The 25,501-nt window shown below is 31.6% G+C and overlaps 2 protein-coding genes across 5 annotated transcripts in view; both read left to right on the top strand.

Moving 5' to 3' along the window:
• The window catches only part of LOC132713696 (FK506-binding protein 15-like), a 39,077-nt gene extending 25,700 nt beyond the window's left edge, over window positions 1–13,377 (top strand). The window contains exons 23-28 of the mRNA XM_060696368.1: window positions 1,472–1,590; window positions 2,026–2,382; window positions 4,696–4,906; window positions 5,555–5,678; window positions 7,984–8,001; window positions 10,707–13,377. Of these exons, the coding sequence (XP_060552351.1) occupies window positions 1,472–1,590; window positions 2,026–2,382; window positions 4,696–4,906; window positions 5,555–5,678; window positions 7,984–8,001; window positions 10,707–10,781 (904 nt within the window). The 3' untranslated portion in view covers window positions 10,782–13,377. The remainder of the gene's footprint in view (window positions 1–1,471; window positions 1,591–2,025; window positions 2,383–4,695; window positions 4,907–5,554; window positions 5,679–7,983; window positions 8,002–10,706) is intronic.
• A 3,163-nt stretch (window positions 13,378–16,540) lies between these two features.
• Window positions 16,541–25,501, top strand: part of LOC132713689 (high affinity copper uptake protein 1-like) — a 45,160-nt gene continuing 36,199 nt past the window's right edge. Inside the window, exon 1 of one of the 4 annotated variants that reach the window (XM_060696354.1) lies at window positions 16,541–16,658. The gene's annotated coding sequence lies outside the window, so the exon portion shown is untranslated. Of the gene's footprint in view, window positions 16,659–22,077; window positions 22,320–22,342; window positions 22,479–25,501 lie in introns of those variants that run through there. The other 3 variants (XM_060696355.1, XM_060696356.1, XM_060696353.1) reach the window with 3 other exon arrangements.

Here is a 25,501-nt window from a genome sequence, read left to right as displayed (position 1 = left end):
TAGCAGTCGCACAAATACAGCTTACAACATTAATATCAAAGATTTCTTTCATTTTATTAACAATTAATAAGAGCAAACTGACAATTTATATTAGCCCTAATAATTGCACTGGTTTCCCATTTTCACTCGATTATGTCAAGTATTCTGGATAACACATTCAAGTAGCCTACAACAACTAAGCAGTCTCAGTGATGTTGCTTTCAAGTTTCTTAAAAATTGCAAACCTAAACTATTTATAGATTTAATCTGTCACTTACCTGATTAACTGCATACCATCATAACACAATAATTCACCTGAAAAGCGGCGACGCATGTATAGAATAGAGACATGGTTAGAAGTAATTGTTGGGATAAAATTTCGTTGGATCTTAAATTCGTGGATTGACCTACCCACGAAAACCATGAAAATTCGTGCCCCACAAATAATAATGATTTTACAGTATAATATTATAATAAGGCAATGTTTTAGTTAAGTTTATAGTAATTTATTTTACTGTAGTTAGATTGTGTTGGAAGCTATAGGCTTATTGAGACACTGTCAAATCTGTTCCGGGAAAACTAACCATACAAAAGAAAGATGGGGGGGGGTTCTAAAGTTTTTTTTGCTGAAAGCAACATAAAAGGAATGTTTTAAAAAACAAATTTATTTTTTGTTGTATATTTGGGTGAAAAAAGATCATGAACACCGAAAATAAAAAAAGGGAGGGACATTTTTTAAAGCAGGGGAAAAGAAATACGGGAAAATGAAAATACTAGCGTAATATTTAAACCCTTATAAAGGAATGTCTGCTTTTTATTTTGCCAGTGTTTGAAGAATACATTGTATATCTTGTAGCCTAAATGTTACCTATTTTGATTGTGTATAAAAAAGGAAATACATTAGGTAGACTTTCCTGATGGCAACATTTATAAAGTTTGTTATTATTTGTCGTTTAGAAATTTTAAATGTGAGAAACTTACACTGGCTACCTGTACAGACAGGAATCACTAATTTAGAGAGTACCTGTTAGAGATGATCAAAAGTTTTGGCTGGGTTTATGCTATATGGATACTTACGAACAAGATTTCCTTCCTGTAATGGCCGAAAGTGTTCTTAAATATCTATTGATAAAAAGATTGTTTGAAACATTGGTTAAAGATATTTATGATTAGGGAATGTAGCAATTACATGAAACAGGTGAGTTTTTGATTGAGGGAATGCAAAATGTTTAAGATAGGAGTTACAAGGAAATGTGATTTATAGATTTTATGGTGGATGTAATGAATATTAAGGATAAAGATACTTGTAAATGAAATAGAAGTGTAGAAACGATGTAAATTGGTTATTTGAGGAATGCGCAACAGGGTTATGACTGACAATACAAGGAGAGGATACATAAATTTTGCAAATAAGAGATTGGAATTATACAATTAGGAACATAAGTTGTTATGATTATCTATGGTCGTGAAATTAATCATCAACTGTATATTATTGTCTCCAGAGTACAACATTATCATTAATGAAAAGAATGCAGGAAAACAAAGAGGATAAAGAGAGTGAAGAAGAGGAAGAAGAAGCTGAAAGTGAGGAAGAAGAAGAAGATGATGAAGGTATAAGCTATAAAATAATTATAGAAGTACTATAATATATATCAACCTTTCAAACAGGTTGGCCTTTTCATAAATCTTTTTATTAACCAAAATAAAGGAGAAAAAATCACCATAGATGAAGTCAAAAGGACAGTAAGAGGTATCTACACACACATATATATATATATATATATATCAGGCTATTGATATAGAAAAATGAAGAAGAAGGTCAGATAATTGTGTTATGCACATTGTCTTCAAAGTCATTAAAATGTTACAGTTGAGTAGAGTTAGGAAGACTATGTGACCTAAAGGTTTAGATTGCTGTCTTTTAATCACTCACTGATTATTTTTGTATATTTGAACTAGAAAAGAGAAGAATTATGAAAATGTTGATAATATAGGATCATTTAGATAAGTTTATTTTCACACAAACATGCTTGAAAATCATTTTAGAATCGGACGAGGAGGATGAAGAAGAAGAAGAAGAAACTGCAGAACCAGTAAAGGAAGAAGTTAAGGAAACTGTAGAACAAAGAGTAGAAACTCAACAAGTGCAGGCATCTAGTAATACTCAATCTGACAATGTAGAAAGTGCAATTAGTTCTAATGTTGCTAATGCCAATATAGCAACTGAAAACAGTGTTAATGATGAAGGTAGTGATGATGATGATGAACTTGATAAAGAAATAGAAAATGTTGAGGATGAAATAGATAACAGTGAAGAGACTAATAAAATTGGTGATAGTTCAGAATTAAAACAGAATACAGAAGATGATAGCAATACTCAGGAGGTTAAAGATGAACAAAAAGGTTTGTCTTTTTTAAAGCATTTACAATAATAGTTACTGTGAAATTTTGTTTGATAAGGAATACCTATTTAATTTTACCTAAAACTGCTCTGTTTCTCTAAGCCTTATATATGGAAGTTTTACAGTAGCCCAATAAAAGGAAATAGAAGATATTGAATGTGTATAGATTTAATACTAAATTTATTGAACAAGTTGAATAAAATCATATGCGAGCTGTGGCAAATATAATTTTGTTTTATTCAACAAGTTCAATAAATTTATCATTGGATCTACATGAACATAATACTCTATTTTTGTGCCCCCACGTTAGTGGCGGGCATTTAGATTTACCCTTGTCCGTCCGTCCGTCTGTCCGTCCGTCCGCACTCACAGGAGAGTAATTATGTGGCTAGAGGGACAATAGGTTCTCTTTGATGTCATTCATTCCGTAATGCTTTTATGTGGCTATTTTCTTTTGCGTGGCTAAAAGAACAATAGAGAGAACAATAGAGTAGCCACATAATTACTGTCCTGTGAGAACGTCCGTCCTTCCATCCTTCCGTCCGTCCGTCCGTCCGTTCACTTTTGTGTCGCACGTAACTCAAAAAGTATTAAACCTAGAGTCATGAAACTTTACAGGAATGTTGATCAGCATGTGTAGTTGTGCACCTGGGTATTTTCGTCTGGATATTTTTAGTATTTTCAGAGTTATTGCCCTTGACTTAGTAAAATTTTGCAATTTTCAACTTGTGTCGCATGTAACTCAAAAAGTATTTGACCTAGAGTCATGAAACTTTACAGGAATGTTGATCAGCATGTGTAGTTGTGCACCTGGGTATTTTCATGTGGATATTTTTAGTATTTTCAGAGTTATTGCCCTTGACTTAGTAAAATTTTGCAATTTTCAACTTGTGTCGCACGTAACTCAAAAAGTATTTGACCTAGTGTCATGAAACTTTACAGGAATGTTAATCAGCATGTGTAGTTGTGCACCTGGGTATTTTCGTCTGGATATTTTAAGTATTTTTGGAGTTATTGCCCTTGACTCAGTAAAATTTTGCAATTTTCAACTTGTGTCGCATGTAACTCAAAAAGTATTTGACTTAGAGTCATGAAACTTTACAGGAATGTTGATCAGCATGTGATCGCAAGTTACTCAAAAAGGATTTGACATAGTCATTAAACCTTATGGGCAGGTTGCTCAGCATATTTAGATTTGCACCTGGGGTTTCGCTTGTGGATTTATCCAGTATTTGTAGAGTTATTTCCCTTGACTTAGTAAAAAGATTGACAGAACAGTGGCGCGGTGGGGGCACCCGTGTCCTATGGACACATTTCTAGTTATTACATGCTTTTCGGTGGTTTATAGAAATATATCAGTGATATAAAACTGGTAATTTCACTGTTTGAAACAGTGAAATTACCACTTTGATAATTTCACTGTTTTGAATTTAAGCCCCTTACGTTGTTTCAGTTAAATACCAGCGTGCACAGCACTGGGTACCAACTTAATAACGTGACGTCGTAAATGACGTCACGTTGTATTATTATTTGGCGCGCTTTTTATTCAGTATTAGGTTTAATGTCTTTTTAAAACGTTTCTTTGCATATAATAAAAAGAAAATTTGTTTAGTTTAGTGTAAGATCGAAATATATTTCACCTTGTGAACACCAAAAGTTCATATTTCACTCGTGGCTGCGCCACTCGTGAAATATACCTTTTGGTGCTCACTCGGTGAAATATATTCCGATCTTACACTGAACTAATCAAATATCCTCTATATCACATATTCAAAATAAGAGCGGTTAACAGTTTAAATGAGTCATTTTCATTGTATAGTGTTACGCTAATATTAGCACGCTTTAACGCTGTATTTGTATATAATGCAAATGACATCACGTCAAAGTGTTATTACTCTAGTGTAATATTGTTTTATTAAATGGCTTTATTACACCCCTGTGCCGTGGTTTATGTGATAAAGCATTTTATTATTCTTTACACTTAGATTCATAAAACATACTTCATGTCCATTCACATTAAACTCTTCATACCATATTGTTTGTCAATTACAGAATGGGATCAGACTTTATCCATCAGAGAATAGTCCCTGGTACATATCACTTACAATTGATTCCAAATTTTCAATGATTTGCTGATAAGCGTATTCAGAGCTTAAGGATTTTAGTATCCAAATATAAAAATTAAGCTACCAACGATATAGAGCTTTGTCAGAGATGGACAGATTTGTGTTGGTTCTCCTGACTGTATCCTCGGTTAAACTGTGTCTTGTGCTTCTACTGTTACATGTTTTCCTTGTTCTATTTTTATCTTTAGATGAAGAAAATCCCGTGATACAAAATCAGTCTCTGTCAGGGGATTCAAACTTGAAGAAAGCTGGTTCCCTGGAAGATTTATTGGATTCAGCCTTAGAGAGCAAGCCAGCTAAAGTTGCGGAGACGGTACCAGCACCTTTAGTTAGTACAGAACCACCACCATTAACTGATGAAAGTGAAGATGAAAAAATCACTGAGAAAGATAGGACAAAGTATGCAAATTTTTCAAAATATTAGTACTCTGAATCAGGTTTTCAGATTTCCTGTCTCAAAATAGTAAAAATAAGATTTTGTATGTCTGGATTAAAGTAGCAAATAGGGGCATACAATGTGCAAAGCACCTTATATTTTGCTTTGGGTTAACTTCAAAAGAAAGTCTCTTAATAAATACAAGTGAGTTCAAGGAAACAGACTTGAACGTGATTAATGTAAATTGCCAGATCTTGTTTCAGATCTTGAAGGAGCTCCACTGAGGTCCAAAAATTGAAAACATAAAAAATGGAAATCTTGCATAAGTCAACTTTAGGCACTTTAAATGAGAAAATATGAAAAGGAAAAGGATATACAGTGTAAATTTAAAGTGCAATTCTTTAAAAGCATTAAAATACTCTTCGTTTCTTGCACAATAAGGAAGATTTTCATGGAATAAAATAGAGTGAGCGTTCGGCAATTTATTGATATAGACCTACATCAAATAGCATAAAAATCTGGAAAATATATTTGGAGTCCAGTCATGTCAATAAATCTCGATGAAGTTCCTTTAAATGTGTTTAAACTAACTAGAAATGAAAGCTTTATGTATCTAGTATATAGTTTCCATTCTTAACTTAAAAAAAATTGAGGTAAAATTTTGCTTGCAGATCTGTATTTGGTGATGACAGTGATGATGATAATGTAGCACAAACTTTAGGCATTACCAATAAACCAGAAGTAAATGGTGACACAGTCAACAAATCGGGAGAGAAGCAGTCTACAAATGATGAGGTGCAGCAGTTTATCCCTCTAATTATAATTCTAGTTTGCATTTTAATTGCTTTTCTTTCATCAGTTTTTGAAAAAAAGTGATAACTTAAAAGATGTATTATAATTTTAAATAGTGTCTTGATCTGAAACTTCTAATTTGACTTGAATGAATTTTGCTTGTTCAGGATCTAAGTTCAGAACCATTGAGTGTGTTACATAGTAAAATTCATGAGATCAAAATACAAGTGGTATATCAATAGGTCAATAACCACTAACAATTACCCTGTTTTTATATAACTCCCTGTATTTTAACTGAGTATTCAATCTCAGGTAATGTTGCTTAGTCAGCATTGTCATTCAATTACAACACTTTTTCTTCTTGTCACCTGGTTATATTTGCGCATGTCATTGAAGCATTGAACATGTATCAAAATATGTAAATGCTTTTATTTCATACCTTATAAAATAAAACTAACGCAATTCTAAAGTAAATGAGCCGCGCCATGACAAAACCAACGTAATGTGTTTGCGACCAGGATGGATCCAGACCAGCCTGCACATCCGCGCAGTCTGATAAGGATCCATGCTGTTCGCTTACAAACCCTATAGAGAAACTGACAGCGAACAGCATGGATCCTGATCAGACTTTGGGTATGCGCAGGCTGGTCTGGATCCATGCTGTTTGCAAACCCATTATGTTGGTTTTGTCATGACACGGCTCAAATCATTGTCGGATCCATTATCAAATCAGCCTCTTTCCAAAGTCCAAATTATCCATATTATATGCATATCAAGCCCAATAAAGCCTTGTGTTCATTTCCATAGTCCATAGTATCTATATCAATATATATTGTACCTAATATAGCCTTATTTTTATTTTCAAAGTCCAACATATCAATTGCACATCATATCTATTAATCTAACATTATTTCCATTTTCAAGGTCAAAAATTTTAATCAATTCCTTATATCTAAAGTAGCAAAGTTTTGACAAAATGTCATCAAATGAAAAATAAAGAGGCCAGTAATCATTGCTGAGAACAATACTGATTCTATTGGACTTGTACACAGCTGAAAAACCTGTATGGCACTCAGCTAGTGCCTCGTCTGGCTGTGTGCTTAACCAATAGAATTCAGTATATTAAACTAAAAAATGTATTATAAACCCATAATACTGAATACATGCATATTTATTTATTTTTAGCCTGCATTTGATATACAATGTATTGGTATTGACTACAAAATGTATTTGTAAAGTGACTGTGTATAGTGACAGTGAACATATACGATAATATTACAATGTGTTGTGTTGTGAAACTAACATAGAGCAACATGGGCATTGGTTTAGCAACGAAAATCTGTTTTATTAAGAATTCTCACAAAGTGAATCTCATTTACTACAGTCAAACATGTGTTTCAGACCCTTTAAATAGTTGCAATACAAATAACCCTGTCATGAGAGACATGTATGTATTATACATCAACCAATTTTTCCGAACACGCAAGGCTTTGTTTTTAACTAGACAAGTTTGAATGTATGATGTGATAATAGGAAAGAAATGAGAGGGTCTTTGTGATTTTTATTTTTATGTTGTGGGAATTTTCATTTGTTCACACTATTTTTGATAGATTTTTAAAAGGTGTAAGTTAAATTGAACAAACTCTGTAGCACAGATAAATGTTAGGAAACACAATACAAGACTATTTTAATATTTTAATATTGATTAAAAGAAACACTTTTACATAGATTGTTTTTTTAGAACCACCTTTACATTGATTGATTTTAAGAAACACAATACAAGATAAATTAAATCTTTTTACATTGATTAATTTTGAGAAACACAATACAAGATAAATTAAATTTTTTTACATTGATTAATTTTGAGAAACAAAATGCAAGATAACTTAAATCTTTTTACATTGATTAATGCTAAGAAACACAATACAAGATAACTTAAATCTTTTTACATTGATTAATTTTGAGAAACACAACACAAAATAAAGTAAATCTTTTTACATTGATTACTTTTGAGAAACAAAATGCAAGATAACTTAAATCTTTTTACATTGATTAATTTTGAGAAAAACAACACAAGATAAAGTAAATCTTTTTACATTGATTAATGCTAAGAAACACAATAGAAGATAAAGTAAATCTTTTTACATTGATTAATTTTGAGAAACACAACACAAGATAAAGTAAATCTTTTTACATTGATTAATTTTGAGAAACACAACACAAGATAAAGTAAATCTTTTTACATTGATTAATGCTAAGAAACACAATACAAGATAAAGTAAATATTTTTACATTGATTAATTTTGAGAAACAGGAATATATTGAGGTAAATATTTTCAATGTATGTAAATAAATGTGTACTGCTTTTTCTGGCAAGAGCTCGCTATATCTTGTATCATAATACTGCACGTTTGTAACGTCACTTCTCATTGGATAATCGTGACGTTTATATGGTTTTATATTCACGGCTGCTGTCGATTCATGAAGAAATCTTACTTTTTTCTCTAAAAAATGATGCTTGCTGTATTATAAATTTGTTATAAAGATTGTTGACAGGTTATATGGCCCTATATAAACTAGCGGCTCAGGTTATATTTACAAATAGCCATTTATATTGGGCCATATAACCTGTCAACAATCTTTATAACTAATATTCTAAAGTACCCAACTAGTAAATTCTTTGCAAGATCACATCTTGACTTTCTTTTCAAGTCATCACTGCTGGTAACGTAACTCAAAATTTATATCACTGTTTTGTTTGGACATCTTCTCACGTCTCATATAAGTTCATTATGTAATTGTTGAATGGCTTCTTTTCTCTGCATTATATACAATTTACATGTGTATAACAATAACCAAAATGTCAAGATATTATTAAAGATGCACATTTTCAAATACCATGTTAATTGATCATTGGTGATAGATTTGATCAGTTGATATGAACATTATTATATTTATTCAAAAATAAAATACATGTAAAATACAAATTCATAAAATATACTTTTCATAAAATGTACTATTAGATTTGTTCTTATATACTTGTACGTACTTACATTAATCCAGGAAAAAATAGAATTTATTTGTTTTAATGCCAAATGTCAAATACACAGAGATTAGGTTGTTTTTTTTTAAATTTGTTTAATACAATATATTGTATATAAGGTCAAATACGACAGGGGAATATTTTTCTTTTGCTTTATGTCAAATACACATTAAGAAATTACTTTCTATTTGTTTAATGCCCACTACAGTTGGAGAAGTTATTTTATGTATTTGGTTTAATGCCCAATGCACTGGGAGAAATTATTATGTATTTGTTCAATGTCAAATACACTGGGGTAATTATTTAATATTTGTTTAATGCCCATTACAGTGGTGGAAAGGGACATTTTATAATTTTTTTTAGTGTCAAATCCTTTGGGAGAAATTATTTTAAATTTGTTTAATGTCAAATTCATTGGGAGAAATTATTTTACATTTGTTTAATGTCAAATACACTGAGTGAAATTATTTTAGATTTGTTTAATGTCAAATACACTGAGTGAAATTATTTTAGATTTGTTTAATGTCAAATACACTGAGTGAAATTATTTTAGATTTGTTTAATGTCAAATACACTTGGAGAAATTATTTTACATTTTGTTTATGTCACAATACACTAGGGAAATTATTTTAGATTTGTTTAATGTCAAATACACTAGGAGAAATTATTTTATATTTGTTTAATGTCAAAATACACTGGGAGAAATTATTTTATATTTGTTTTATGTCACAAATGCACTGGGAGAAATTATTTTACATTTGTTTAATGTCAAATACACTGAGTGGAATTATTTTATATTTTGTTGAATGTCAAATACCTTTATGGTGAAGTTATGATGAAAATAACATTCTCTTATACTCCTAGTATGTACTTATGTAGCAATTTGTTTGATTCTTTCTGTAGTAAAATGTAATTTTAGCAGGCTCTCAGCTTCCTGTGGAAAGGAACGCGCCAAAAATCTCTATCCAGTAGTTCAGATGTAAGAGAAAGTATGAAATGCTCCCAATATTATCCAGAGTCTGTTCTAACAATTCCTGAAACAAAAAATCAGATGGTTTCTCTTTAAATAAATCATTTTTAGTGACATTTTACAGTCTTTACCTACCTAATAATGATATAATTATGATAAATATAATTTATGACCCTGCCATTTATTTTTAACTTGTGGCTACATTAGAGTTAACCAGTGGTTTATTTATTTCAGAACTGCCCCCCCCCCAAAAAAAAAATTAACACTCATATAAGTAATAACAGCATGTGCCATCAGTATGCAAGCTTAAAGTGGCCACCTTGGTGCTCTTATTCCTAAATGACTTTATGTTAGCATGTTCCTTTGGCTTTGGGTATATTAGGGAATTCAGTCTGTTTAAAATATGTTACATGAATATATGTTTCATATACATATACAATGTACATGTTTTGTTTACTTTATCACTTTTAATGCATAAAGAACTGTTGAGTTCTCCTCAAATTTTGTAGTTTTTAGATACCAAAGATAAGGTTTTTTTTAGAAACAGTGCACTATATGTTCGGATAGTGCAAAAATAAACTTGCATTTGTTTGATACTTGCAAATATTTGAATTTCAGTATATTCTGTATATTAAGCAGCTTTTGAACCATGATCAAACACTTGCAAGTAAAAATTCTTACAATATTTTCAGAACTTTTATACATGTATTTGTATTAATTACAATCTGGACAAAACCATTTATCATTGTATTTTGGGGGGAAAATTTCAAAATACATACAGACTTAATATAGCAAAAAGTGCAAGCCATGATCAGACAGCATGAATGTGCCGGGTGATCTTGGTCTACATTTGTTGCAACTATATGATTTTCTATATTTACGTTTCTTGTTTTTTTATATATGAAATCTTTAATAACATGGAACAACAATTTAGATTTGTATTTTCAAGCATTATAGAAGAATAGTTCAAGATTGTTATGTAAAATGTCTTCATGATTTTCTTTTAATCTCTTTACAGCATATGAAACCAAAGCCTCCCCCACCACTGTTTGGAGATGATGATGATGACGATGATTTGGACTGGCTAAGTTAACCCGTACCTTCCAAAACATAGGATAGATATTATATGAATTTAGATATGTAATAAACAGAAGAGACTGTACTTTGAAAAATGTGATATGAATAATTGTAATATGGAATATTCAAACATTTGTTTTTAATATGTATTTTATACATGTATATTATACACTTATTATGTAGGTTTATACAATATTAGTGAATACATGTACTTCATTTGTATGAGTGATTCAAGTCTATGAAAATGTGAAACAGTTACTTGGCATAGGTTAAAGATAATAAATCATAAGTATACAATACTAACGGCTTTAAATTTGCAGAGATAGAGTGAAATTGTTGTGCTAATCATTTATGTATTTTCGAGCCATTAAAAGTTGATAATAATTCTTTTTTTTATTTACATTTATGAATGCTGTATTACCTTAACTATATTAAAAAAGGAATACACAAAGTATAAGAAAGTAACAGTTAAGAAGAAAACAAATCTGTGATTTTTGTTAAATTTTTGAACATTGTATTCAGAGTAAGTTATGGCAAATCTTGTCCTCTTTAAATTGCCACCAAATGATTGTTAGATGCTATTAAGAACAAATTTAACAGTTTAAACAGCTCAATTAAGGAGGAGAAGGACCTACTTAGTGAACTATAGCTGTTAAAGACTCTTAAATTTTTCTTTTCATTAAGTCATTCTCATTAGACAAAAAATTATGGCAAGGACTACTAGAAGTAGCAATAATTATGAAACAATGAAAAGCTTGTGTATTTCTGGATTACTTACCCTATTATAAAAACATGAAGTTTAAATTACAATTATACTTGATATAGATTTCATGTGGGTTTTTTATGCAGATCAATGAAAATAATCTGTTTTTGATTGAAAGTTCTGACAATAAAAAGTAAGTTCATTGCAGCAGATGAGAGAACTGTGACAGGTGACATAGTTTAGAACATGTTTGTTTGATTGTAGTATGACCAATAAAATCGATGAGTTAAAAGACCATTTTTTAAACATATTACAATACACACATGTAGTCTGTTTGTAGTATATTTCATACATGTATATTGAATACCAGATGCAATATTTTTATGAGTTGTATAGCTAATAGTGAAAACATAACAGCTGGTGTTCATGTTTAAAATAAGATATGATATTGTATACAAATCAAACAAATGAATTTTCTATTTGCTTCCTGCTTTATAATGGATTTGTTTCATTGTTACTGATTGTTGCAGTGCTATATCACGGAGATTCTTTCAGCATTTCATCAGTATCACAAATCGTTGCCTTAGTGCAGTAACGGGTTAACTTCTATAAAATACAATAGGAGTTAGCCTGTTACTGCACTAAGGTGACAAAATGTTCTGCTAAACAATAATCTTGAAAATTTTCAAGACATATGTTATTCATTAAACTATTAACCTATCCATGTGTTTCCAGTAACCATTTATAATTTCACTAAAGAAGTAAAATAGAGATTATTGCTGTCAAAATTTTCATTAATTTATAATGCACGATTTTGCTTCGCATACGCATGCAAAATATCTTACTAATTATACATATACTTTGATATTTCACTGGCCACTGAGAAGCATGGTATTAAGCCTCTTATTTACGAGTGATTAAAGAGTAAATAAAAATAAAATAGCAGCACATATGTGTATATACATGTATATGGCAGTATATTTCATGCAATGTTGGTGCAGGTCATTGATTAATTGTGTATGTTGAAAAATATAAATTACCTAGAACATAATATAATGGAACAAACAACTAGTGATATTAGGACCGCCTTATCTTTTCTCATCCAAGGCTACACCATTTTGTCTTGTTGGTCATTGTTATTGTCTGTGGTAAATATTGTAAATAAGATAGATTTTAACATTCCTTAAGTATTTAAAAAAATTAAGTCAATATTAACATAATTTTCAGAAAATTTATTAATGTAAATATAAAAAAAAAAAAAAAAAAGAAAAGCATTTGTTTTCATTGAACTTATTTATATTATAAAATTCACAAATACATGTACCTTATTCAAAAATAAACAAGCAAGCCACACAAACACAAACATTCAGTAATTAAATTTTATTGCATATGTTTCGGCTATATGCCTTCATCAGTGCAAAACATAATAAAATTACCGGAAGCGACGTCATAACGGAACACACGTTAAACGCGCGAAAACGTTATGGCGTTTAGCGGCAAAACTATGATAACATACATAACATTCAAAATTATGCTTATTGTTCTATTAGCTGTTAACTGAATGTCAGCATTGCTTGTCACATTATGATATGTCCCAGGTGTTTTAACTGAAGAAAATGTGTATCGTGAGGAAGGGTTTGTTTTTTTCCATTTTCGTATTGATTATCAGTTATACTTGTATGGGGCCAAATAAATCATTTTAATAATTTCTCATACATATGCATGTACTTTGTTTTGATATAAAATGTGAAAGTGAGAGCCTATATCCAGTAGTGCAAACATTTATTATTATGTTATTTTCATATATATTTTCATGTGTACTAGGTATAAGAAATTGATGTAGTAATTTATGAAAATTTAAATGATTGATGTTATTGCTGATGAATAAATATGCTAATGATAAAAAAAATTCTTGTAGTTTATTTCTATATGAGTTTTGTGAACAAAAAGTGTTTACAATGAACTTTTATGTTTGTGTGAATTTTGGGCCAATTTTCATCAGTTCATGTTCAATAGTTTTTTTTGTTCCCTGTTTGTACATTGATTTTGACTACTGTACATTGATTTTGATTACTGTCTGAGTGCCTATCAAAACTTTTACAATCTTTGACTAGACCTTACAACTAGACTAATCAGAAAGGTTGTAGATTGTTTTATCCAACTGACTGTCTCTAAGTGGCTAAGATAGCTGACTTCAAACAACCTGCACCTCACCACTCTGGGTTCAAATATGTACAGGGACTGTGTATTCTTAAATGTGAGGAAGCTATCCAGCTAGCTTATGGTTCTGGAAAAATTCTCCACCAGTAAAGCTGGAAAACCTCCGCCAGTAAAACTTGAAAGTCTCCACCAGTAAAGCTGGAAAGTCTCCACCAGTAAAGCTGAAAAGTCAGTAAAGCTAAAAAGTCTCCACAAGTAAAGCTGGAAAGTCTCCACCAGTAAAGTTGGAAAGTCAGTAAAGTGGAGAAGTCTCCACCAGTAAAGCTGGAAAGTCTCCACCAGTAAAGCTGGAAAGTCTCCACCGGTAAAGCTGGAAAGCATCAACCAGTAAAGCTGGAAAGTCTCCACCAGTAAAGTTGGAAAGTCTCCACAAGTAAAGTTGGAAAATCTCCACCAGTAAAGCTGGAAAGCTGAGAAGTCTCCACCAGTAAAGCTGGAAAGTCTCCACCGGTAAAGCTAGAAAGTCTCCATCAGTAAAGTTGGACAGTCTCCACTAGTAAAGCTGGGAAGTCTCCACCAGTAAAGCTGGAAAGTCAGTAAAGCTGAGAAGTCTACACCAGTAAAGCTGGGAAGTCTCCACAAGTAAAGCTGCAAATCTCCACTAGTAAAGTTGGAAAGTCTCCACCAGTAAAGCTGGAAAGTCAGTAAAGCTGAGAAGTCTTCACCAGTAAAGCTGGAAAGTCTCCACCAGTAAAGTTGGAAAATCTCCACCAGTAAAGCTGGGAAGTCTCCACCAGTAAAGCTGGGAAGTCTCCACCAGTAAAGCTGGAAAGTCAGTAAAGCTGAGAAGTCTCGACCAGTAAAGCAGGGAAGTCTCCACAAGTAAAGCTGCAAAACTCCACCAGTAAAATCTGAAAGTCTCCACAAGTATAGCTGGGAAGTCTCCACCAGTAAAGCTGAGAAGTCTCCACCAGTAAAGCTGGAAAGCCTCCACCAGTAAAGCTGGAAAGTCTCCACTAGTAAAGCTGGATAGTTTCAACCAGTAAAGCTCAAAAGTCATCACAAGTAAAGCTGTAAAGTCTCCACCAGTAAAGCTGTAAAGCCTCCACCATTAAAACTGGAAAGTCTCCACCAGTAAAGCTGGAAAGTCTCCACCAGTAAAGTTGGAAAGTCAGTAAAGTGGAGAAGTCTCTACCAGTAAAGCTGGAAAGTCTCCACAAATAAAGCTGGAAAGTTAGTAAAGCCGAGAAGTCTCCACAAGTAAAGCTGGAAAGTCTCCACCAGTAAAGCTGGAAAGCCTCCACCAGTAAAGCTGGAAAGTCTCCACCAGTAGAGCTGGTAAACCTCCACAAGTAAAGCTGGAAAGTCTCCAAGCTGGAAAGTCAGTAAAGCTGAGAAGTCTCCACCAGTTAAGCTGGAAAGCCTCCACCAGTGAAGCTGGAAAGCCTCCAACAGTAAAGCTGCAAATCTCCAACAGTAAAGCTGGAAAGTCTCCACCTGTAAAGAAGTAACCATAAGGTCAAAACTGTTGTCAGGTGCAACCCAACAATAAAATCTCAGAAAATATAAAAGCTATTCACTTTAAACTTGGCATACATGTTTATTGTCATAAAAGGACACCATTAAAAAATGCAGATAGTCCTAAAATTATTTTATGCAAAGTCACCCCTTTTTCAACCAAGTTACTGTTTGTCACGATCAATTTTCTCAGAAACTATGGAAGTTATTCACTTCAAACTTAATATACATGATTGTTCACTATCAAAACATGAGACCATTTCAGAAGGGCAGATAACCCTAAAATTCATTTTTAGCAAAGCTGATGAGCCCCTTTTTAATATTTTTTTTATTATAAGGTAAATCACTCCAAACTTGTAAAAATTTTCCAATCATTTATAAAGGGCAGGTAAATCCTCTACTTTGGTTAATTTTTTGTTATTTCTGAAAAATATCATATACATGTAGATATTCCTTTAGTATTGGAGTACTTGTTCACTACCAAATTTGAAATGCATTTCTAAAAGGCAGATAATTCTGAAAGCCTGGTTTCTGCTTAATTATTTTCCTTTTTTCCCTTTGAAAATGCCTTTGAGAAAAATTGAGTGTGCTGTCCGTGAACGGGTCTTCTTTTATTGGTTTCAAGATAATTATATCAATTTTAAAGCAGCTGATGCATCCAGATTCATCCTAATAATTTTCATGAAAAAATTGAAATGTAATTTTTAAAGTGAAATATTGTGAAGTGAGTCAGTAAAGAAAGTAATTTACACTATCAATCCATGTAAATTAAGTATCAATAAGCCTGAAGAATTTACTGTGTTAAGTCAGGCAGTAGACATATCATCATGTGACAATATGAAAAACAAGTGAGAGGTGAGGGATTACATAAGTGTGAAAAATGAGCTCAGTTTTACCATACCACTATTGTGGTTTTGTTTTAAAAAGCAAATGGGCTATGTCAACCTTATGATGTTACTCTAACTGGAGCTGAGTTTAGTCTTTATAATCTTTACCAAAGGTTTGAAATCTTTCAATCAAAGTCCTTGTTATTCTGAGCATTGAATAAATTCACCTCAGTGTCAGCAAAACAATTTAAAATATATGAAATCGAGAGCAGTTCCAAAATACAATGTAGCTTAGAAATCACAACTCAGAGTACATGTATTTAAATACTAAATGAGAATTTAATAAAATATCCTTTAGACACCTTTACTTAAATGTTTTGTTTCCTACGAGGGGTCGGACATTATTGAAAGATATAGAATTGTTTTCGTAAAAAATAATTAAGATTATTCAATTTATAATCAATTTTTTATTTTAATGTGGGAAACAAAATTAAGTGTATTTTTTAGCTTGTGATGACAACAACATTTCCAAAAACTATTCGTACCAGTATTGAATTAACTCCCTTTGACACTTACTCTTCACATTGTAATGTTTTTATTGACAAAATTTATGTCAACATTATTTTGAACCATTGAAATCGGGAAGAATTACATTGAGATAGGACTTAGTGCATGATTTCTATGAGTAGGTAGTTTCTATATATGTAGAATTTATGGTATACATTTAATCTGATTTATGAAATATTACACTTACAGTGTCACCTGATCCACAGCTTATTTATATTATCATTCAATGTCAATGATTCATTGTAAACGTGACAAAGTTATTGTGTAAAAATTATCCCAGATAAAGGTTTAGTTTAACTAGTGTTTGAAATGTTTTATTTATCATTGGGTTAAATTCTAGTGCACTGCAGTTTGATATTGTAATGTAGTTGATTTATAACCTGTACAAAACTTTACATGAATTGATGAAGTTGGCCTCAATAGAAGACAATATTCAACTTGACATTGCAGTCTGCGAAAAATAAGCATCGACCCAGTCTGGTAAAATTCTTTTGGGCAAACATAAAATATATGGAGAGTAGTCCGACAGTCTAGCAATGTTTTGAGATCTGTAAAAAAACAACAATTTTACTGTACAGCTTTAACAATTTTTCAAAAGTCTGCCAATCTCTGCGATTTTTTATGGCGGATTGTCACTGTTATTTCCTTGCGACAGAGCAACAGATAAGGTGCCTATTTGCATATTTACGCAATTAATTTTATAAAATACGCAATTGATTTTTTAAGAATATCAAAACCCATTAAAAGAAAAATACGCAATTGTCTTAAAAACCATGCGAATTGTCATTTTCATCACCGCAAAATTAATCCAGTGTTGCATCTTGGCCGCGTGATTGCGCGATTTGCAAAATTTTTTATGAAGATCGCGCAATTTAATGAAGTCAGTGCGCGCCAAGTCGCGCATCTAACTATCTTTTCAACCTAATTCAGTTTATCTTCATCGTATCTTAAACGCTTCAGCCATGTTTGTTTTCACTCGTGGTTATGACTAAAATACGTACTAAATCGCGTGTAGCAGCCGACTAAGTCATCTCGGGTGTGTTTTGTAGTATTTGTCATTATTTTATTTTTTCTACTTCCGTTTTTGAGCGGACGATAGCTGTCAAAAATGCCTGAATGTAAAATAAATGAATTCTATTCGGTATGTCATATTGTAAGGTAAATGTATGTCCCCCAAATTTTTTTCAAATCCCCCACATTTTTCGATTAAGTGGGGGACAATCCCCCATAATTTTGAAATTCTAGATGCAACACTGTTAATCTGTCGTGCGCTCATAGTTTTGGACAAATTATATTGATATGCATGCTATCCGAATATTCCTGAATCAATGCTAACTAATCAACGGTCTCCGGTCTTCGACGAACCCGGGTCTCAAGAGACAGACTTAGCCATATCAATTAAGCATGAGACCGTCGATTTGTCTACTCAGGTCGACGGTCTTTACAGACCAGCAGAGACCTTTTATTTTGCGGAGACCGTCTATAAGTAGGTCCCAGCTGTATCAATAGACGCTTTGAAAGCAATATGGCTTTGTACAAAAGGGAAAATGATTTGAAACAAAACAGTCGTAAATAATCAAAAATCAGTCAGAAAACAAACTTAATAAAAATATTATGAAATATAACATGAGCATTTTATATAAAAAATAAAAAATTGTGAAATGTTAATCCTATTTTCTTTTTAAAACAGTTTAAATTTTATTGATAGAAACCATAAAACTCATATCTTCATAGTTGAATACCCAATTGATCTTGAATCATATGGTCTTGGTATGTTTGGAATACCCAATTAAATGGAACCAATACCCAATTCCAAAAGAAATGATGGAGTAATACCCAATTCACTTTTAAAGCTTATCTGTTGCTCTGGACAGTTGTGACTTTCCACGCATCACCCAACATGTGATATTCGGGCTGCGGGATATTGTCACCGTGGATAACTGTGAAATATTGCAGGGGCATTTTGCTCTCTCGAGTGACCATAATTATATCAATTGACTTATTTACTTGTGTCTGTAATAAATAACAAACGTAACATCTGTCGAGGAGAAATTTCTGAAGGTTGGATATTTGCCCGCCTGTTTTACAAATGTTAAATTATTTAATTGTTGGTTACCAATTGCCAATGTTGAAATTTCATAGGGTTATAAAAATTATATACAAAAACCACTTGCGCTTAAAGTAGCATCCATAAATAAATGAATTATAATGTTTCCATTGATAAATAATATACATAAAATTTACACACGAGATGACCACTGACAAATGACTAGTCAGCCCTCCAAAAGGATCTGTTGGATAATTATCTTATCATGTCCATTATTGACAATATTACTTGTAAGTGCATTTTGAATCAATGTGATTTTTTTACATTTATTGGAACTTTAAAACAACCGATTTTTATACATATACAGATTTTATTACGGCTGTTATTAAAGCAAAGATATAGTATGTGTTATTGATTTTTTTTCTAACAAGACTACATTGTACATGTACGTGAACATTTATATGCGATATCTATCTATATGCATGTATATATATTTCACTGGGGATTGCGGAGATTTTTTTTAACCAGTCTGCTGTGATTTGCCAGTGTATATGACCATAGTATGTCCCCAGCGATTTTCCACTAGCTGTTAAAAGTGTATGTGGTAACAAAGTGGAAAGTGCAAAAATCACTTCAGCTGTACTGTACAGTCAATGACTGAGGGAAATATTGATTTTTTCAAGGTATTGGCACAAAATTTTCCTGATAGGGATATGAATATTGATTTTTTTTCTGTCTACTGTCTTAGAATATCAGAAGTAAATGTTTATCAAGTGATATCACTTTGCATTATTTTCTCCAGATTTAAGTAAATTTGAAAAACCTGGCCACAAACTTTTGTTAGAATTTTTGGACTAGTTAAAATTGATAATGATATTTTGATGGACAAAGCCCAAATGTCAATTGTCTATGACCATAAAAAGTTTTTTGTGCAGATGACATTGAAATAATTTTTGTATAGTTGACGTCTTTTTACCGCAACAATGGTTTAATGTTACAAGACTGAAGTCACTAAAATCTGTGACATACTAAATTTACCTTGATGTATCTACTATACAAGGTAGCTTAAAATTAAAATATTCCTAGACAGGTATGTTTATTATTAATTCTTTCCCTTGTTTTATTTCAATGTTTCATTTGAAAATACATGTATCATAATTTAACTAGTGAAGAACTAAGGGATATTAGTAAAACTGGTTACTGGATTCCTTTGTACCTCATAGCTGCCTCTGAAGTGACTAGTCTAGAGTCATGTCCACGTACCCGCGAGGGGTTTGACATGAATTGAAGATAGACAGATAGATAAAACTTGTGACCATATCTACTATTGAATTTATAATGCACTAAATATAATATGTGAAGCACTAAATATAATATTTTCACATTTACCATTTAAAAATTTTTTTTTGCTGAATATACGCAGGTTTTAAAGTGTTACTGTATTACCAATGCCTTACTGTGCCTGCGGGACCACAAGAATTTTTTTTAAAGTAAAACAGGATAAAGACATACAAATGATAATACTTCCACATCTTCTAGGACTTCTTTCTATTATTAATTGAGTGCCAGAAGCTTGAAAACTGTGCTCAGGTTTTGAGTATGGATTGTAACCTCATTATATATTCTATTGGCTGTTTTCAAACCTTTCCAAGTTGTGGTAATTTTCATGCCCCCAGGCATATAGAAATTGAACCGTCCGTCCGTCTGTCCCTCTGTCTGTCCGTATGAGGTTAACCTAGAACGGCAAGTTGGATTTTTCTTAAGTTCTACCTGTACCAATGGCTTCTAAGTTTACACACTTACTAATCAATACAAAGTACATGATCTGGGCAAGTTACATAACTCTGGCTTTCATATTTACCAAGTTATTGCCCTTTTCAGCACTTAGAAAATGAATCATGGTTAACCTAAAACGGCAAGTTGGAAATATCTTAAGTTCTATCTATACTAATGGCTTTATAATTTCCACACTTACTTATCAATATGAAGTACATGATATTGCCAAGTTATATAACTTTGTCATCCATATTTCCCAGTTATTTCCCTTTTTTCACTATGAAAATAGGGCCTTGTCTGGTTAACCTATTTCGGCAAGTTGGATTTATCTTAAATTTCTCCTAATTGCTTAATTTCTTTAATGATATCTTTCATATTTAGTAGGTAGATAGATACCTTTGATGGTCCTCTAATTTTTTTGTGGAGTAAGCGGTCTCTAGGGTCAAGGTCAAGGTCACTGGTTTAAGAAATAAATATAAACATTTTTTCTCATACATCTAATGTCTTAGTTTAGTACAAACATGCCAAGGGAGGTAAGTAAGTAAGTAAGTAAGTAACAACTTTATTAAATGAGGCTAGCACATTCGGTTTCCCGATCTTCCATGTGGGCCTCAGTATATACATACAATGTAACATAACAACATATAGATACAATGTAACTTAAATTATATACAGTCAACATTTACAAAACATCATTTAAGAAATAAACTGTTAATTTTTACACTTTAGGGCATTTTCAAAAACTTCAATATTGAAAAATACAAACAAAGTAAAAATCAATAAAAAATACAACTAATGTTAAAAACAACACAGTTATAGAAGTAATAGTCATCTTGGTATCATATTTAGTAAACTATGTACACAATTGACATACATTTAAATGGAAAATTGCCAATGAATATAGTTGGCTTGAAATTTTTTCAAAGTTTCAGAATTTCTAACATGTATTGGAATGTCATTCCATATTGTAGGCCCAGAGTAATTAAATGTTTTCCTAAAACACTCTGTTTTTGGTTTAGGTACACTTAGTTTTTCATATCAGGAAGTTAACAACACTGAAAATGCATGTTGTTATAACATATAGGCCGTCAATTTGAAGTGTTTACTGTTCATATAAAAATACATCCGTTTTTGAAGATGTTTAAAGCATGTCATTTTTAATGTTGTAGAAAATTTTAACCTTTACCCTCTGCTGGCTGCTCCAAGCAACCAGTGCTTATAATTTTGACATGGAAAATGTTTCCTTTGATCATTATGTTTATAAAATATCTTAAACCTTCAAAAAAATCATTAATGAACAACAATTCTCTTTCTGTTAATACCATCATAATTATAATCATAATGCTATTATTGCATATTTTTTGATAATGTAGACAAAGAACATGAATCTATAATGAAGTTAGACCACATTATTTTGTTTTTAAATATTCAATGCATCTTTTAAATCCCAGTCACTGAACTCTTGTCTTGATTCTGAACAAGAAAAAAAAACCCAATAGAAATAAAGGTTATGTATAAGGACAGACACTTTAATGAATCTTGTGATTACCAGCAAAATGTAACACAGTCAAAATTGAATCACAAAAACTTCTGTCACATGTCACTGTTTTTCACACAATTATTTAAAGAACCTGTAGATTTTTTGTCTGATACATTAAACATTGATGACGATGGCGACGTAGACTGCAGTTGTTTTAAAAGGCTGTATATTATATATAGCCTACAGCTATTAGGAGTTATATATTAATACTGTGCAGAGATCATGTGATAAAGTGTATACTATTTATATATTAGGTGAAAATGATGTATAAATTGACATCGTAACAAAGGGCTTAGATGATAATGATAAAAAAACCTGAAGCTTGATTGGCTAATATTCATACCAACTTGGTAAGAGTGCTTCGTATTTTCATTTGTATGCAGTTGTATATGGGATTAATCTAGCTTTACGCTTGAGTAAGTTTACTTGTATCGTTAAATTTGTATTTTTATTTCTCGTCTGTTGATCAATTGAATGTTGTTCTCACAAGGCATATGTATGTTGATCTGTGTAAGTCAGACACATTTTGTTACTTTTGGATTATAAGTATGGTTTAAATCTGTACAAAAATTTGTGTGAGTATAATTTAATGTAAACAATGTAAATTTTCATTTTCTTTTTGTGATATATTACAATATATGAACTTAAATGTTTAAATTTATCGTAAATATTGACATATACTCTTAAATGGTAAATTAGTCTTGCTTATAGGTAGGTTTGATATGTATTTATTGTAAAAATTTATATTTTGATAGCTTTAAATACAATTGAAAATTTGGACCTTAAATTATGAAGAATAAATACATGTAGTTTGTTTTGAAAAACATTGTATTATATATAAAAATTTAACTCAAACTGTAATATTCAGACACCGGTTTCAAGACACAAGATTATTCAAGTAAAAGTATGTTTCTTTATGTAAGGTGAGGCAGGTAAATGTCAGTGTATCATATAAGATGTAAACTATGAATATGTCAATTTTAAGATAATACATTGTACATTATTATTTTGATTTTCCTTAGAGTATATTGAATTCAACATGTATCAATTTCTTGTGAGTTTATTGAATTTAACATGTATTATTTCTTCAGAGGTTATTGAATTCAACAAGTATCAATCAATTCCAGAGTTTATTGAATTCAACATGTATCAGTGCCGAGTTTATTGAATTCAACATGCATTATTTATTTTGAATTTAGTCACTGAATTAAATATATCATTTCTTGTGAGTTTATTGAATTCAATGTTGTAGTAATGATCGATTAATACTAAATTCACTATATTAGCTTGCAAGAAATAATACTCATCGGATTCATACTTAATGGAAGAATTGGCTGAAACAGGTTATATCTAGTACTTACTGTGAACTTGATGAAATCTGTTTTCAACAAATATGATGTCAACATGTATTTACTTGACATATGAGCTGATTGTTTTTTGTCTTTTTGTTGTTTCTTTGTTTTTAGATCTTTTTATATTTTATACATTGCACAGTAAGTCTAGAGTGGAGTAAATTAAATTTTTCCTTAATTGGTGTGAGTGCATAAATTAGCATTTTAATGATCATAAATATTACAACTTTAAAGATACCAGAAGTACTCTTTTTTTAGATTCAAAGTTTATTTCAATCTTTATTTATGTCAATACATAACAGTATAACCTATATTATAATTATATGCATATAGAAAATAAAGAGGCATATTAAACATTGCAAATCATCTAAACAAAAGGGAGAGAAATGTGCCCTTTTTTGTCCCACATCCAACTTTGTCTGTCTGTTTGTCACATTTTTGTGTTCGGTCCATAATTAAGTTATTTATCAAAGGAATTGGAAATAGTATGGCACAAATGTATTTTATAATAATAATTTGTGTAATGAGCAACAACCTGACCCCTACCTTCAAGGTCAAGGTCACACATGGTGATTAAAGGTCAACATAGTCTATTTGAAGGTAAATGTTGTGTCCAGTCTATAACTTTCTTATCCATGAAGGGATTTTGGAAATACTTAGCACAAATGTTCATATTTAGCACAAATGTTCACAATAATGAGATGATATGTCATGTTGAAAAACCAGTAGCCTACCTCCAACATCAAGGTCACAGGTGGAGGTTAAAGATAAGCATAGTCTGTTACAGTGTATATATGTATCTGGGCCATAACTTCTTCACAGATCAAGGGATTATGAAAATATTTGGCACAAAAGACGATGTCCCATGCACAAAAACCAGTTGCCTGTTTCCAAGGTCAAGGTCACATTTGGAGGTCAAAGATTAATATAGTCTGTTATAGGGTATATTTTGTTTCCAGTGCATAACTTTCTCATCCATTACAAGATTTTGAAAATACTTGTCATAAATGTTGACAATTATAAGATGATGTATCATGCACAACAACTGGACCCTTATCTCCAAGGTCAAGGCCACACATGGTGATAAAAGGTCAACATAGGCTATTTGAGGGTATATGTTGTGTTCTGTTAATAACTTTTTTATCCATGAAGGGATTTTGGAAATACTTAGCTCAAATGTTCGAAAAAATGAGATGAAGAGTCATACTCAAAAACCAGTAGCCTTAGTAACCTCCAAAGTCAAGGTCACATTTGGAGATCAAAGATACATCATAGTCTGTTACAGGGTATATATGTATATGGTCCATAACTACTTCATAGATCAAGGGATTATGAAATTATTTTGCACAAAGGTTCACAAAAATAAGATAATGTCCCATGCACAAAAACATGTTGCCTATTTCCAAGGTCAAGGTCACATTTGGAGGTCAAAGATTTACATAGTCTGTTATTGGGTGTATTTTGCTTCCAGTGCATAACTTATCATCCATTAATAGATTTTGAAAACACTTGGCATAAATGTTGACAATTATAAGACAATGTGTCAGACACAATAACCAGACCCTTATCTCCAAGGTCAAGGCCACACTTAGAGATGAAAGCTTAACATGGTCTTTTATGGATGCAGTACATAATTTCTTTATTGTTCAAATGATTTTTAAATTACTTGGCAAAAATGTTCACAATAATGGGGCAATGTGTTATTTACAACAGCCAGACTCCTACCTTCAATGTTAAGGTCACACTTGAGTAGCAAAGCTTAATATGGTCTGGTCTATTTAAGGGTATATTTTGTGTGCGGTATGTAACTTTTTCAACAATCAAAGAATTATAAAATAACTTAGCACAAATTATATAAAACAATAATAAGACAACATGTCATGCGCAAAAACTAGACCCCTACCACAAAAGTCAAGGTCACACTTGGAGGTCAAAGCCTAAAATAGTCTGTTACAGGGTATAATGCCAAGTTAGGTAGGCCCATCCAAATAAAATGTTATTGGTGAATTGCCCACATTATAACCTTGATTGATGACTGGACAAAATTTACCCTGTAACAGACCATACACAGGACTTGTTTCATGAATTTATTGTTAATGGCATTTGCAGATCTTGCATTGATAAAAAATTTGCACTGAAAGATCCACACCTCAGTCTTTTGAAATAGCACACTTTTGTGCTTCATGTAAAACTTCCCTTGTGGGAGACATTGAGAACAGTAAACAATTGAAAATACTATATATAGA

This window comes from Ruditapes philippinarum, unplaced genomic scaffold, assembly GCF_026571515.1.
Source record: "Ruditapes philippinarum isolate M1 unplaced genomic scaffold, ASM2657151v2 ctg650_1_1_1_1, whole genome shotgun sequence".
Taxonomy (NCBI): Eukaryota; Metazoa; Mollusca; class Bivalvia; order Venerida; family Veneridae; genus Ruditapes; species Ruditapes philippinarum.
Note: the sequence above shows the minus strand (reverse complement) of the source record. Positions and strands in the feature narration are given on the sequence as shown.